Source organism: Panthera tigris, chromosome C2, assembly GCF_018350195.1.
Source record: "Panthera tigris isolate Pti1 chromosome C2, P.tigris_Pti1_mat1.1, whole genome shotgun sequence".
Taxonomy (NCBI): domain Eukaryota; kingdom Metazoa; phylum Chordata; class Mammalia; order Carnivora; family Felidae; genus Panthera; species Panthera tigris.
The window spans coordinates 59469089-59486360 of record NC_056668.1 but is presented as its reverse complement, the minus strand read 5'-3'; the positions used below and the strand labels follow the sequence as shown (position 1 = coordinate 59486360).

Genomic DNA, 17272 nt, shown 5'->3' with positions numbered 1-17272 from the left:
GGAAAATACTCCTGAAGGTCAGGAATTTTCTCCGTTTTGTTTATTACATCCCCAGTGCCTAGAAACAGAGCCTGACGCATAGTGGCTGTTCAAATTTAAATACTTAGTAAATGAAAAATGAACAGCAGAAGCATTTGAATATGGTGCCCATTTTAAATTTTGAAAAGATACATATCACATATATGTGATAAAACCAAAGCTTTAAGTTTCTTCTGGCAAGTTCTTACTCTTCAGTGAAACTTTTAAGTGGTTAATTCTCTTTGGCAGAGCAAGAATATGATCCTGGACCAAGCCTTTAAATATATAACAGAACTGAAAAGGCAAAATGATGAACTCCTGCTTAATGGAGGAAACAATGAACAAGGTAAAGATTTGAAGATTCTTCATTTTTGTTGTTTTTTCAGTGTTCAGTTCTTCGTGTCACAGGGCAACTTATATGAGGATACAGAGGCTTTTTTTGACCAGAAACATTGTTAAGATTGTCCACGCATTCGGTGGGCCAGAGAATAGTGTTGCAAATAAATTCATCTTAGTTTACCTCTTTTCCCTCTTCTGTGAGCAACTCTAATCTTGCAGGCATACATAAGTTTGATTTTGGACTCTTCCGTGCACTTCATATTTGCTGAACTCATGAGACAAATAATGCTGGATCGCTTTTATTCCACTTGGATCTTCCAGCTAGGGGAATCCCGTGAGAGGATATAGGGGAGAGTCCTGCTCAGTGTAACTTAAAAACAAAACAAAGACCTGCCTGGGCCAAGATTTAACTGTGACTTAACTCAAAAGGTCAAAACATTCCGTTCATAATTGTTTATACTGCATGTAATGTGTGTATCAGACTGCCTGATCATTTAATGAAATTTGATTTTTATTATTATTTTTTAGATAATTACATTAAAAATTAAGTTTTTATTTTAATTCCAGTGCAGTTAATACATAATGTTATATTAGTTTCAGGTATACTGAAATTTGATTTTTAATTAGAAATGACATTTTTATGCTATATAAGTTCTGTTTTTCCATTTGCACTAGAGAGATTTCCTTGTAAGAGCTGAAAAGAAAAATGCCAGGCAAGTGAAAAGCTCAGAATGGTAGGCAGTTTGAATTGTCCTTTATTTATGGCTCTGACAAAAACGGAGAAAGAATTTCCTGGGACAACTCAGTAGGTCACCTTAAAAGGAGAGGAACAAAGGTAGAATTTGCTGAGGTGGGGGCAGTGTTGGGCTACGTTTATTGTATATCCAGAAGGTCAGCATTCTGAATTCTCTTTGCTTGCCTTAAGTTAGATGACAGCTTACCCCCTCCCCCACGTCAGCTGTCTTTTACAGTCCAGGCCCTGTTTTATGATGCTGTTAGGTAGTTAGATTCATCATACATGTTTGGTAAGCACTCTGAGGCATCCCATAGAAGAGATATTAAGACTGGAATGATGTGTAGACTTTTCTAAGGAGAGCTTCTTTGGTTTCACACCCCAGAGGCTGAGGCAGTTGAGTTACATTAGGGAAAAGGGAACGTTTTGGAAAAATATAAGTTGCGTAGGGCTCAGGAAAGGCTGAACAGGTAGGCCAGGGCTTGGGGCAGCACCTGAGGCAGCTTAAGTCTCACTACATTGTCATCTCTGTCACCATCCTTTCTTTGGCTCTTTTTTGTGCATCTGCTCTCTTCTCTTTTCTCCTCCCAGAAACTTCCCACATATCCTCTGTCCATAAGACAGGCTGGGTCGTAGTCTGAGCAGCAGCCTTGGGAATCAGGCCCACCTGGGTTGAGTTTCATCTTCACTTATGCACTCAGTACCTGTGGCTATTTACTTCACCTCTCCGATCTCAGTTTCCCCATCTTAAAATGAAGATAATCACAGCACGTGTCTGGTTGACTTTAGACAAATTTATGTAATTACTCTGAGTCTGTTTCTCACATCTTAAAATACTGATGAGAGTAGGTAGTTCCCGTCTCATGGTTGTTATGAAGATTAAAAGAAATAATGCAGGTAAAGTACTTTGAGTAAAGTTGGCATATAGTAATTACCATCATCATTGTTGTTATTATTATGAAATGAGACAATGAATGAAAAGTGCCAGGCATGTAGTAAGTGTGTAATAAGTGAGGACAATCATCATTATTATTTGGTCCATAAAAATTGTCCCTTAACTTCTGATGCCCATGGCACATTGGCATCATTCTTCTGTGTCTCTTATTTTAAATGTCTGAGAAAAAGAATCCATTAGTCTCAGCTCATCCTTGTCAGAACAGAACTTTTTATTTCAGGCCACTTCACAGGGCATTGGCTTTGAAGATTGGCTGCCTTTGGTGGATGGGGAGGGGAGAGATCTACCACTGTGGCAAGACAGATGGGATGTCTGGAGTCACAGAGCATAAATACCAACAGCAAAGGTTGCCCCAGTAGTAGGATCCATGGGTGAAGTTCTCTCCCTTAGAAAAGAGTAGGGCTGTGACGGTAGCATATGTCCATTGGCCCTGTCAAGGGAGATTGAAGTTCCATTATTGATGCTTTCTTTGGTGCTCTACTACTTTACCTTCAACCTGTTCCACTGTCTCTGGCATTTCAAAGAGTAAAATAGAAGTGAGTTTAAAGCCATTTATAAAAGAGACTGACTATTACCACCACAAGTAATGTTAGCTGTTATAGCATGTAAATGCTATTATATTGATATTCAGTGTTATTTTCCTAGCATGTGACCATGATATCAGTGTGCCTTCCCTTCTTTTACCTTGGTAGCTGCCCCATTGGGAATTTTTGAATTGGGAATTTTGAGATTTCTACATTATGAGTAATTTCTGACCTTACTTTTAAAGATATTTATTTTTAAAAGGATAGGATAGAGGCTTGTTACACCAATGTAAAAAGGAGAAAGAACTTGCATTAGAAAAGAACTGAAGATTCTCAGATGAGGTATTTCTAAATGCTAGAATTAGACTTTGGTGGTTAGCACACAGTTTTTTCTTAAGTTACTGTAAGTACTGACACTACCAGGTAATTGTTTCATTTTTATTTTTAATATTGTAGCTGAAGAAATTAAAAAGCTACGTAAACAATTGGAAGAAATTCAAAAAGAAAATGGCCGATATATTGAATTACTGAAAGCAAATGACATATGCCTATATGATGACCCTACAATCCACTGGAAAGGAAATCTTAAAAACTCAAAGGTCTCTGTTGTTATTCCCAGTGATCAGGTTCAAAAAAATATCATTGTTTATTCCAACGGGAGTCAGCCTTGTGGAAATAGCCAGGGAACAGCTGTTCAGGGGATAACCTTTAATGTTGGTCATAATTTACAAAAGCAGACCGCCAATGTGGTGCCAGTACAGAGGACTTGCAATCTTGTGACTCCTGTGTCTATTTCTGGAGTTTACCCTTCTGAAAACAAGCCATGGCATCAGACCACAGTTTCTGCATTGGCTGCCAACCAGCCTGTTCCTCTTTGTCTTCCTGCTACCATTCCTGCTCAAAATATTCTCGAGCTTTCCACCTCTGAAAGCGAATCAAGCGTGCTTGGTGCCACCAACGGCCCACTGATCGCAGTTCCCATTGGGCCTGAACCTCACCAACATCGTTCCGTGCACACGTGTCTAAGTGATCAAAGTTCTCCTGAAAATAAGAATGGGCAAGAGAGCCCCAAATTATTGAAGAAAACAGTCCCTTGTGCCACAGGCGTCCCCACCACTTCCTCAGCGACTGCCACTAAAGTGCACCACGGAAGCCAGTCCTGCCTGAGCATCCAGGATTTCAGAAATGATTTTCAAACCACCTTTGTTGTCTCAGTTACCACCACAGTCTGTTCCCAGCCTCCCAGATCTGCAGGTGATGCTTGTCCAGTGAGCATCAGCAAGGGTGCAGACTCGGCGAGTGTTACTGCAGCGGTGGCCCCTTCTGCCCCTGCAGGAGGGAAGACCACCACTCCTGTAAGCACTCTTTCTGCAAACCCTTTGGACAATAGTTGGACTCTTTCTTGTTCTTTGCCTTCTTCCAGTGTTAGTGCTTCGGATTTGAAAAACATTAATAGCCTTACCCGAATTTCCTCCGCTGGAAACACACAGACGACGTGGACTACTTTGCAACTGGCGGGAAACACTATTCAGCCCTTAAGCCAGACACCTTCTTCTGCAGTGACTCCGGTATTAAATGAGTCTGGTAGCAGCCCTCCCACGACCAGCCACAGTAGACACGTCGCTACGGGCGTCAACGTGAATAATTCCTTTCCCGCAGATGGGCAGGTGGTTGAGCAAGTAGTTGTCACCTTGCCTTCTTGTCCATCTTTACCTATGCAGCCACTAATTGCCCAACCACAAGTTAAATCTCAGCCTCCAAAAAGTATCCTTCCATTGAATTCAGCAATGCAGGTGATTCAGATGGCTCAGCCAGTTGGGTCGGCTGTGAATGCAGCTACAGCTAATCAAAATGTTATCATTCTTCAGCCCCCCAGCACCACCCCTTGCCCAACAGTGATGAGAGCAGAGGTTCCCAACCAAACAGTAGGTCAGCAGATAGTGATCATACAGGCAGCTAATCAGAATCCTTTGCCGCTCCTCTCAGCTCCACCTCCTGGTTCTGTTCGACTCCCTGTCAGTGGAGCCAATGCTCTACTAGGGTCTAATAGTTCAGTGCAAAATGTTTCGACCCCCCAGACTTTTGGAGGAAAGCATCTTGTCCATATATTACCAAGACCTTCATCTCTATCAACATCTAGTTCAACACAAACTTTTTCTGTTACCATGTCAAACCAACAACAGCCTCAAACCATTTCTTTAAATGGACAGCTCTTTGCTTTGCAGCCTGTGATGTCCTCATCAGGAACTACAAATCAAACCCCTATGCAAATTATCCAACCCACCACCAGCGAAGATCCAAACACCAATGTTGCCCTGAATACATTTGGAGCTTTGGCCAGCCTCAATCAAAGCATATCACAGATGGCTGGGCAGAGCTGTGTACAGTTGTCTATTAGCCAGCCTGCCAATCCCCCAACTGCCGCAAGTAGTCAAACCATCCCAGTTCACAGTGTTTCATTAACAACAACGGTAGCATCTCCCATGACAACCGATAATTCTGCCACACTACCCAGTACTTATAGTCTGGTAACTACTCCCTCAGTGAACACTGTAGCTTGTTTACCTAATGTGAAGTCAAAAAGGTTTAAGAAGCCAGGTGCCAAGAAACACTTAGCAGCTCACAAGTCTGCATGTCCCCCGAATCCAGTCAGAGAGGTGGGCAAGTTAGCCTGCCCCGGCACTGAAGCCACAGCAGAGCCGTCATGTGGTGATGGACTGCTGGAAAGCCTCCCTGTCGTGTTACCGTCTGTCACCATGTCCCAGGCAAATTGTGTGAGTGTTTCTGGTTCACATTCTTTGGATGTTCTGAATCCTGAATCCGTGATACCCGAATCTGTCCCCAAATCTAAGTCAACAGAAGAGTCTAGCTCACCCTCCCAAGCATCTGTAACGAGTGAACATTTTGTAATGGCCCCAGCAAAATCCAAAGATTCTGCCCCCATTCTGCAGCAAGAGGCATCTCAGGATAAGCCACCAGCTAGTTTGGCATTGTCAGATGCTGCCAAATCCTGCACTTCAGCCAGCGTGTTGATTCCATCTCCAAATGATCCCCACCTTTTGGTTTCTCAGGTTTCTGGGCTCTCATCCACCACTAGCACTACAAGCACTGACTGTGCTTCTGAGGTAGAAATCATTGCTGAACCTTGCAGGGTGGAGCAAGACTCATCAGATACGATGCAAACGACAGGTCTGTTAAAGGGGCAGGGTTTGACTGCATTGCTGTCTGGTCTTGCTAAAGAAAAAGACCCTCAGAAATTGTCTCTTTCGGTGCCGATGGACCATCCTGACTTTCCTTCTGAAAATTCTAAAATGGCGGATTCAAGTGTCGATTTACATCCCAAACAGGAGCTGTTACTGATGAACAGTGATGACAGAGGTCCGGGGCAACACCACTCCTGCGTCCCTGATCAGGAGGTTATTAATGGCTCTTTGCTTGTCAGCAGGCAGGCCGACTCTCCCATGTCCACCAGCTCTGGCAGTAGTCGTAGTTTCTCAGTTGCATCCATGCTTCCTGAAACAACGAGAGAGGATGTCACCAGCAATGCAACAACGAATACCTGTGACAGCTGTACCTTTGTAGAGCAAACTGATATAGTTGCTCTTGCTGCAAGAGCTATTTTTGACCAGGAGAACCTTGAGAAGGGAAGAGCTGGCACCCAGGCTGATATGAGGGAGGTTACTTCAAAGCCTTCTGAAGCCTCACCTTTAGAGGGAGACCAGCCTTTCAAAACACAGATGTCTAAAGAGAGTGGCCCAGGACAGGCAGAAGCAACACCAAATGAATTTAATTCTCAGGACTCAATCGAAGCAACTGTGGATAGATCCCTCGGAAAACCAAGTTGTTCTGTAGGAATCAAAACATCAAATGCCTCTTTACAGGTTTCGACTTCTCAGCCACCAAGCATCACCAGTTTAAGTGTCAATAATCTTATCCACCAGAGCACCATCAGCCATCCTCTGGTCAGCTGTGCTGGTCTATCCCAAACTGCAGAGCAAGCACCTGTTCCGGCAACGGTTAATCTGACCGTTGCATCTAGTTCCTACGGTGGTCAGCCTCCCGGGCCAGCTCTGATGACCGAATATTCCCAAGAACAGCTAAACACCATTACTGGCACCATACCAAATCCACAGGTTCAAGAGCCACTCTTAAAGCCAAGTCAGGAAAGCCGCAAAGACTCTGCCAAGCGTGCTGTCCAAGACGACCTTTTATTGTCTTCAGCTAAACGTCAAAAGCACTGTCAGCCAGCCCCGCTGAGGCTTGAAGCTATGTCGCTGATGAACCGCACTCCGGACAGCATTTCTGATCAGACTCAGATGATGGTCAGTCAGCTCCCTCCCAACTCTGCAAACTCTGTTGTGCCTATTAGCAACCCAGCACATGGAGATGGCCTCGCACGATTATTTCCACCGAGTAACAATTTTGGGGCCCCTGCATTGAGACAAACAGAAGTTCAATGCAGTTCTCAGAATTCAGTTACCGAGCAGCAGCAAACCCAGGCCAGTCAACATCTCCAGGCCCTGCAACAGCATGTTCCAGCCCAAGGGGTATCTCACCTGCACGGTAACCACCTCTACTTAAAGCAGCAGCAGCAGCAGCAGCAGCAGCAGCAAGCAGGACAGTTAAGAGAGAGGCATCACTTGTACCAACTGCAGCGTCACGCGCCTCATGCAGAGAGCTCTGTCCACTCTCAGCCACATAATGTCCACCAACAGAGAACTCTCCAGCAGGAAGTCCAGATGCAGAAAAAGAGGAATCTCGTTCAGGGCACTCAGGCCTCTCAGCTTTCCTTACAACCAAAGCACCATGGAACTGACCAGTCCCGCCCCAAGAGTGGTCAGCCACATCCCCACCATCAGCAGATGCAGCAACAGATGCAGCAACATTTTGGAAGTTCCCAGCCAGAGAAGAGTTGTGAAAACCCTTCGACCAGCCGGAGCCACCACAACCATCCCCAGAACCATCTCAGTCAAGATATGATACACCAGCAGCAGGATGTTGGAAGCAGGCAGCAAGGTTCGGGGGTTTCTTCTGAACATGTATCTGGGCATAATCCATTGCAGAGGCTTTTGACTTCAAGGGGCATAGAGCAACAAATGGTGTCCCAGCCCAGTATCGTGACTAGGCCTTCAGACATGCCCTGTACTCCACACAGGCCAGAGAGAAATAGAGTTTCAAGTTATTCTGCCGAGGCACTTATTGGAAAGACATCTTCTAACTCAGAGCAGAGAATGGGCATGTCACTTCAGGGTTCCAGAGTTTCAGATCAGCTTGAAATGAGAAGCTATCTTGATGTTCCCAGAAATAAGAGTTTGGCCGTTCACAATATGCAGGGTCGCGTGGACCATACTGTTGCCTCGGATATCCGCCTTACTGACTGTCAGACGTTTAAACCAAGTGGAGCCAGTCAGCAGCCCCAGAGTAATTTTGAAGTACAGTCTTCAAGAAATAGTGAAATAGGTAACCCGGTATCATCATTGAGGAATATGCAGTCCCAGGCTTTTCGAATTAGTCAAAACCCTGGTCCACCACCAATCGACCGCCAAAAGAGATTATCTTATCCACCAGTTCAGAGTATTCCGACAGGAAATGCCATCCCACCAAGGGACAGTGAGAACACATGCCACCAGAGTTTCATGCAGAGTTTACTTGCCCCTCACCTTGGTGATCAGGTCCTTGGAAGCCAGAGGTCACTCTCAGAACATCAGAGGAACACACAGTGTGGTCCATCCTCTGCAATTGACTATAATTGTCCCCCAACCCATGAAAGTGTCCATATTAGAAGAGAGAGTGAGAGTCAAAACAGGGAGAGTTGTGACATGTCCCTAGGTGCGATTAACACCAGGAACAGCACCCTGAATATTCCTTTCTCAAGTTCTTCTTCTTCAGGAGATATTCAGGGTCGAAACACAAGTCCCAATGTGTCTGTACAGAAGTCCAATCCCATGAGGATAACTGATAGTCATGGGACCAAGGGCCACATGAACCCTCCGGTCACAACCAACATGCATGGGGTTGCAAGGCCAGCTTTGCCCCATCCGTCTGTGTCTCACGGAAATGCTGAACAAGGGCCTCCTGTACGTCCAACTAACTCTTCAGTTCCCCAGCGATCAAGGCATCCCTTGCAAGACAGCAGTGGTTCCAAAATTCGTCAACCTGAAAGGAATCGTTCCGGAAACCAAAGACATAGTAATGTCTTTGACCCAAGTCTTCCCCATCTTCCTCTGTCCACTAGTGGCAGTATGATTCTTGGACGCCAACAAGCCACTACAGAGAAGAGAGGAAGTATTGTTCGTTTCATGCCCGATAGCCCACAAGTACCTAATGATAACTCAGCGCCTGACCAGCATACACTATCACAAAATTTCGGTTTTCCTTTTATTCCCGAGGGTGGCATGAATCCACCAATAAATGCTAATACTTCTTTCATTCCACAGGTTACTCAGCCTAGTGCCACTCGAACGCCAGCTCTTATCCCTGTAGATCCCCAAAATACTCTGCCGTCCTTCTATCCCCCCTACTCCCCTGCTCATCCTACACTGTCTAATGATATTTCCATCCCCTATTTTTCTAATCAAATGTTCTCAAATCCTAGCACTGAGAAAGTAAACAGTGGAAGCTTAAATAACCGATTTGGATCAATTCTGTCTCCTCCTAGACCTGTTGGTTTTGCTCAACCAAGTTTTCCTCTGCTCCCTGACATGCCACCAATGCACATGACCAATTCTCACTTGTCTAACTTTAATATGACATCTTTGTTTCCAGAAATAGCTACAGCTCTTCCCGATGGCTCGGCAATGTCACCTTTGCTTACAATAGCAAACTCCTCTGCCTCTGACTCTTCCAAGCAGTCCTCAAACAGACCTGCCCACAACATAAGCCATATTTTAGGTCATGACTGCAGTTCAGCTGTTTAAATACTGATAGACTAAATGTAAATGTATTGGGTGAGATTACAAATGTGTTTGTGTGTGCATGCACACATAATGCACATGGTGAGGGAGGTGGTGTGTGTGTGTGTGTATGTCTTTGTGTTTGTGTAATCAGTTTCCAGTTATCTTCCGAATGTAGGGAAGCCACGTCAGAGATGATGCGAATACTGGGTTGCCAGCAACAAACTATCTTTCATTTTTAACTGCACGGTGTGCTTTTTAAGTTTTTCAAGCGGAGTTGCATTTTCAAGTTTGATTTGTAATCTTATATTCCCTAAATACTTACCAGCTGGAAGTTGGGGGAAAATCCCTTTGGGGGGTGTGTGGGGTAGTAGGAAAGAACCTAGATTTTAAATTTGATTGCTGATCATTTGTAAAATAGATAACTTGAGGTATTTGAGTTGCTCTCCAAAAATACAGACACTTTGATATAACGCAGTGGCTCATCACCAAGTGCTTGGCTGATGACAGCATCTAGAACAGTTTCTTGCCCCTGGCAGGTATTGAATTAATGTAGAATGAATGTCCATGGTTCAAATCAAGCAGTTAGCAAATAAATGAGTTGCTCGATCAGCCTTTACTCCCAAGGTTTGCTGTAGGTAGAGGCTTCTTTCTTAATGATAATAATGCCTAAGCTATCTGAATTTTAATGTCTCATTCTTCAAATTAGGGAGCCATGTTATCTTTCAGTGTGCCAAGATCCTGGAAAGCAAAGGTCTTCCTTACTTAGCCTTAAAAATAGCAATCTGAAAAGCAAAGTACATAGACTTTGTCCATTTTGTGCTTGCATTTTTGCATCAGGTCCTAAGGATAAAAGCAGTTGTATTGCAGAATTTTACATGTGTTTTGGCAAAGATTGTTGCTTCATCGGTGAACTTTGTTTTTAACATTTTCTTCATTCTATTTATTTGAGCTTGAAATGCTTTCTTTTATATTTGTTAATCATTAGGGACTGCTCAGTAAATAGTGTGTTTGGAATTTACACAGTTATATGAGCCTTACTTTTTAAATATTTCTGAGCAGAGTCTTAAGCTCTGTCAGTGTTTTCATTTATTGATATTTATATTTAAAAGATGGCATTGTATGTTACATTATTACCCCATATAGTAGAATTGTAATGAGAAGACGAATTTGTTCATTATTTTTCCTGATGGTAGATGTGAAATGGTGCTTCAAAAAATTGTCTCTGTATATGTCTCTGTGTGTGAGTGTGTGGGGGGAGGGGGAGAAGGGGGACAGAACACAGACATAGATTTGAAAATATAAACTGGTCCTTTAAAAATTGGCCTGCCATCTGGAAATGGAAATTGAGACCTGAGACCTGCTGAAGTATTGGAAAACTGGATGTTAGGGTTTTTAAAAGCCCCACAGAAGTTAATTAATTATGTGTACACACACACACACACACACACACACACACACACACACACACTCATATATTGAATTTTGAAAACTTAAAAAAAACCTCTGAAAACAACCATATATACTCATATTCTCAAACCTATTACTTTTTGTTGTTGTTATATTCTGCCAAATATAGGATCAAGTGGGAGAGATACATATACATGGTTCTGTCTGCTCTGTTAATAAAGTAAACCCAAGAGCCAGCATTTTATTTTTTCCTCCTTAAAAATGCCTTCTCAGGCTGGGTCAGAGCTGTTAACTCTGGCGAATACCTCTTGTGAAGACTCAGTGGAAGGGTCACGTGTGCCTCTTGAACTGTTCTTACCAAACTTTCCTCCCTCCTCCTGCTGCTGACTGAAGCAGCCTCCTGGGAGCAAGAAAAAAAAATGTAAACAAGAAAAGCTTCTGTATTTTCTCCTTCAAAATACTCATGGGGAAGAATAGGAGTTACTTAAATAAGACAACAGATAAACACAGTAGTTAAAACTTTTAATTGAGGGGAAACATGAGATTTATGGCTTGTTTTTTAATTGAGTTTTAGGTTGTAACATTCAAGTTTTTCTCTGTACTTGAAAGGTCCAGCCTGCCAATTTCAAGAAAGGTAGTGTTCAATATGTTTCGTTATTCATTCTCCCTTCCTCCGTCTCTCTGTCTCTCTGTCTCTGACACACACACACACACACACGCATGCATGCACGCACGCACGCACAGCGTGGTGGCTATTGAGTCCTGAAGAACTGGGCACTGTTAGATAGAACGAAGGTAACAGGCTAAGGAGAAGATCAATTTGAACATTGCAATAGAAAGGCCTCAAAGCCTGGCACTTTCAGGTATTTCTCTGTTGCATTGATTTTATTTTTCTGCTCAGCCCTGTTCAGAGATAGCATTTACATGTTTCAGAGCTTTCATTCCAAGAATGTACTTTGATCTCAAATGAGCCCCTACCCCTAAGTAAGGCTTATTTGACCCTCTGAAGAAAGATATGACTCTCTGCAAATAATTTGGCTCCTGCTTACATGTAGCTCTAATTATCTTACAGACATGTGCATATATATGTAAGAGATCATTGTATATATGGACTCAGTTCTGAAAGTGTTCAGAGAAGAGTAATCTTATTTGATTTAAAAGCATGAGTGTACAAGATTTATCAGCAGTATATTAAGTATTTGATAATTAGAGCTAAATGATTTGGGGGAGGAATTTTATTTAATATCTAGCAATCTCTGGATATAATTTTTGGCAAAGGTATGGCAGAAAACAAATAGTAAACTTTAATGTTATTCTTGGCTTGCTCATATATGACTATAGAATGTAAAACCATTTCCACAGATAATTTTGTAATTTATGAAAATACACAAACATACAAACCTATGAATCATAAATGAGAGTCATTAATTAAATTGTTTTTCTCTCTTTTAGTGTTACTGATCACATAGAATCAATTAGAGAAAGTAGTTGACTCTGACCATTTAACACAGTAACTTCTAATGAAGTGAAAAATTTCAGATACTTCATCCTGTATAAACTTTTAATATGTCAATCATGGATAAAAGAAATCAAGTTTGATGTCATTTCTCTTTTTGGGATATTTTATACCACTTCAGGAAATTTATTTTTGTTTATATCATAAGACCTTTTGGGGGGACCAGGGATGGCATCTTTTTTCTAAGTAAGGAGCCACATCCCCCAGTGATCATGCTTTATAAAATTTAACATATTAGAACTGTGGAAAGAGAAGAATGAGGAGGGAATATTCTTTTGCAGCAATTTCCATTTACGTATCAGGGTGAACTGCAATAAAGATCCATTTTTAAAAATCAGCCTTCTTAAAATACAAAATTATTTAAACATTTTAAAGATAATTAATTTGCCTTGCTCTTGCCTTCTAACATTATCCATATCATGGAAAGGCTGAAATTTATACTCCAAAAAAATGTGGAAACGTGTTTTAATGGAGGTAAGGTTGTAAAATTTTGAGAAAGGATAAAGACTCACTAATAAGCATCTTCTCAGCTTTGTCCTCCCTTTGATAGATAGGTACCGAGGCTCCTCTTTTCTTCCATCTGCTGCGAGTCAGCAGGTGGCAGGGAACCTGCTCATTTCCTTAGGATGATTACTTCTCTGCCTTGAAATGTTTATTGGGCCCACCCATCTACTGGATCATTGTGTGACAGTGAGTCGTGCTCCTAAATCAGTGAGTGAGTCCCAGTTCCTGGCTTTGGGAACCACTGTATCTCCTATTCTATCAAGAGGTAACAAGAATTTCTTGAAACAAAGTTAGTTCAGAATTAATTTAAGATACTGAATGCGCCATACAGTTAGTTCTCTTCCTTGTGTTGATGAGCTTGCTTTGGTTTTTGTTTTTGCTTTTCCTCATGGAGGAGTTTAGAAAGCTCAAAGGTGGTACCTAAATCAGATGGCTTTGGGTTGATACTTTAGGAACCTGGAGGTCGTACTTCTGTTGTCTGTATAAATTCTGCCTTTGCCTGGAGCTAATTGCCTATGGCTGTGTATATCCAGAGGGCAATAATAATAGCCAAATAAACTAGTGTGAAGTTAATCTGTGAGTGATGATTTTATGATACCTATATGCAAGTTAAAGGCCAGAAACTCATTCCTTCTTGAACTACCTTTTTTGGCCAAATGCTATGAACAGAAAAGAGTCCTTTTTTTTTTTTTTTTGACTTAACCATATTTTGTCTGCATTCTACACCTTCCTGTGTGAGCTTGACGGTGTTTTTACTGGAGTCTGTGGGAGACACCAAGTTTGGATTGGGGCAGTCCAGCATGAGGCCCTTCTTGGACACAGAGCTTCTAGTTCTGCCCACATGCCTCTATCCTGGTACTGCACTTTACTTGAAACTGTGCCTCTGGTCCTAAGACCAGCCATTGGAACATATTACCCACTCCTGTGTTACATAGCAAAGGACCAGTCGGAATGGTACGTGCTGTGTAGTCAAACACCTAGAAGACAAGAACAGCTGATGTTTCTCACTGTTGCCTTATCATTCTCTGAGCCATCTTTGATGCCGATCTTGTAAAAAGTGTACTAGAAGCAAAACTCCTTTTAAACTCAGAGCTTGTAGGTGGTGGTCATTCAACATCCTTGTTTCTGTATTTGCACAAACCCTATCCACCGCAGGGGTCTGGCGCACGCATGTGTTCAGATGCTTCCTAAACACGAGCCAACTTGGGTTGAAAGTGGATATAATATTCAAATTGGTGTTATTTTGGATGATAATCTGCATAATCTGTCACTAGAGATCTCATGAGACATAGAAGATAACTCTTCATTTGTAATTTAACACTTTTAAAGAAGATGATCATAAGTTGTGGGGTTTTCTTTATTTTTTTGGCTCAGTTGTGTATACAGCTTGGCACCATATGATGTCCCAGGAACTTAGAGCTTGCTCCATCTAACTCCTTCTTCACTCCTCTGGATCTCTTTACCCCCATCCCTCAAGTCTTAAAACCATTTTCATCTGTGAGGTTATTGAGGCACTGGACTTGACTATATTGGTAACCTTTAAGGGAGTTAAACTGTTGATCTTCCAAGAAGAAAGGGACCAGACAGTGTTGCTTAAGATGCTGCAGTTGTGTTACTGTGAAGAAAAGATTTGCTTCCACTTTCAGCAGGCTATATATATATATATATATATATATATATATATATATTCATTTTGGTAAAAATAGGTGGAAAATCGGAAGACATAATTACCTTCACAAATTATTTATAGATACACTGGGTGAGAGGCTTACTGTAGGGCAGTCGCCAGAAAAAGCTAACTAGTCTTTCAATAGTGTAATATTTGTATCTATTCCCATGCCAGCGATGTCTGCTGTGTACTGTGTCCTATTACTGTAAATCACCTGGTTTATAATACTAATGGGAACTAATTTGTTTTGTAATGGAATCCAGAGCAGATATGTATAATATGATCAGGATTGTCCTCCCTGTTGTAAATAAGAATAGGTCCTGTTTATTTTGACATCTTTTTACAAATGCATTGTATTAGGGTGTGAATATTCTGAACCATGCTCTTGTTTAAAGTTTTGAAATTTTTATTGGTAAATGTAACATTTTAATGGTTGTAATAATTATTTGTATAGATATGAATATAGTATTTTATTTAAGAAAATAAACTTTGCATTTTTGCATTGTGAATTCTGTCTTTTCTGATCATTGCCGCGTGCCACCTCAAACCTGGTATTAAAACAACTTGTCTTGTATACCAAAGTTTTCTGTTCAAGGAATCTTCCAGTATTACCACAATGTCTGAAAATGATACCGTGACCCACTTCCCCTGGGGACTGTGTTCCTGATCAAAGAGTCAGCCTCAAATAAACCAGACCAGTGCTATAGTGTTAGAGCAAACTATACACCTCTGTACTCATTGTAAAAAGTAAAATTAGAATCCCAGACCTGGAAGAGTATTGAGAGAAGATTCAGTTAAAGTCGCTATAGTGGAGGAAACGAAGCACAGAACTTTGGAACCAGAAATGGGTCTTTCAGTATAGCTTCCCACATCAACTTGGTTACTGTTTACAACCATGAAGTTTAAGAGGAAAAAACAAGTTGCAGGGGAGCTCGAACAGCACAAAGTGATAGAAGTTTAAATGCCTATAAATGAAACAATTTCTTGCTTAGGGATACCAAGAGACGTGATAAAAATTGTAAATTAAGGAAATGACAAACCCAAAGTTCAGTACAATGGGTACTTCTTAGGAAAGGAGGGAGGGGGGTTGTATCAAGGATGGGTACATCAAAAGCACTGGTATGTTCCACTGAACCAAATAGTAGATAGGTGTTTGTCTCATTTACACCAGGAGATTTTGTTTTATAAATGAATAAACTACATTCTAATATTAAAATGGGTAAAATGAGGATGTTAGAGATCATTTATTCCCATATCTCAATAAAGCTCTTTTTAAAAAATGTTTATTCAGTTTTGAGAGAGGGAGAGACAGAGACAGAGAGCCAGTGGGGGAGGGGAAGGGGAGAGAAAGAGAGGGAGACACAGAATCTGGAGCAGGCTCCAGGCTCTGAGCTGTCAGCACAGAACCCGACGCGGGGCTCAAACTCACAAACTGTGAGATCATGACCTGAGCCGAAGTCAGACACTTAACCCCCTGAGCCACTCAGTTGCCCCAATAAAGCTGTTTTTTTTTTAAAGGTATTTCCACAAAGAAAACTTCAAGTGGTTTTACTGGAAAATTACTTTAAATATTAAAGGAAGAAATAACACTGATCTACCATGACATAGAGAAAGAAGGGATCACCTACAAACTTGTTTTAGGAAGTTAACAACTTTGGTACCAAATCTGTCACATTATAGCAAAGGAAAATTATAGGCCAATATCCTTAATGAACATAGATGTGAAAACTCTAAAGATGTCCACAAATTGCATCTAGTGATGCAGGGAAAGAATTGTGCATCATGACCAAACAGGATTTACTTCAGGAATACAAGGTTAACATTTTAAAATCAATTTAGGCACCATTGTCTCAGAATAAAGGAGAAAAAAAACTATATGGTAACTCAGTTGATAAAATTCGGCCTCTATTTGTGGTAAAAACTCTAAACAAAATGAGAAGGGAACATTCTCAATCTGATAAAGCATATCTACAACCCAAACAAAACACCAAACACAGAACTACAGCTCATATTATACCTGATGATCTCCCCCTGAAGTCAGGAACAAGACAAGGATGATCATTATTATTCTGTCTATTCGACATCTTATTGATGTTCCTAGCCAGTGTATTACTGAAGAATAAAGCTCTTCACCCAAAACTATGAAACGTTGCTGGTAGAAATTAAAGGATACAAATATTAAAGCATTTTGTCGCACACCTGAAACTCATTTAACAGGGCAATTATATCTCAATAAAACCATTTAAAATTACTCTAAAGCTCTAACACTTCAAACAGTGTGATACTGGCACAAGGAAAGATAGTGGACTAATGGGAGGGAACAGAAATCTCAGAAATAGATTACACATTATAGTCATTCGATTGATAAAACTGCCAGTTGCATTTCAGTGAGTAAAAAGTGGTACTTTCAATAAATGTGGCTGTAGCAGCTGGCTATCAGTATGGAGGGGGGAAAAAGACCCTGGGCCTCCCTACTCCACACTATACACAAAAATTCCTTTGTAGTCATAGGCCTACATGTAAAAGGTAAAACACTGAAGCTTGTAGAGCAGTGGTGCTTAAAATGTAGTCCCAGAATCCTGGGGTTCTCTGAGACGCTTGCAGGGCATCTGTGAGGTCACAGTTATTTTTACGATACTACTAAGATATAAGATGCCTGTAACTGTATTGGCATTTGCACTGATGGGGCAAAATCAGTGGTGTGTAAAATT

The 17272-nt window shown here is 41.4% G+C and overlaps 1 protein-coding gene across 1 annotated transcript in view; it reads left to right on the top strand.

The window, feature by feature from the left end:
• The window catches only part of USF3 (upstream transcription factor family member 3), a 57538-nt gene extending 42536 nt beyond the window's left edge, over positions 1–15002 (top strand). Inside the window, exons 6-7 of the mRNA XM_042998800.1 lie at positions 268–364; positions 3026–15002. Coding sequence (XP_042854734.1) covers positions 268–364; positions 3026–9486 — 6558 coding nt within the window. The 3' untranslated portion in view covers positions 9487–15002. The remainder of the gene's footprint in view (positions 1–267; positions 365–3025) is intronic.
• Positions 15003–17272: the final 2270 nt, after the last annotated feature.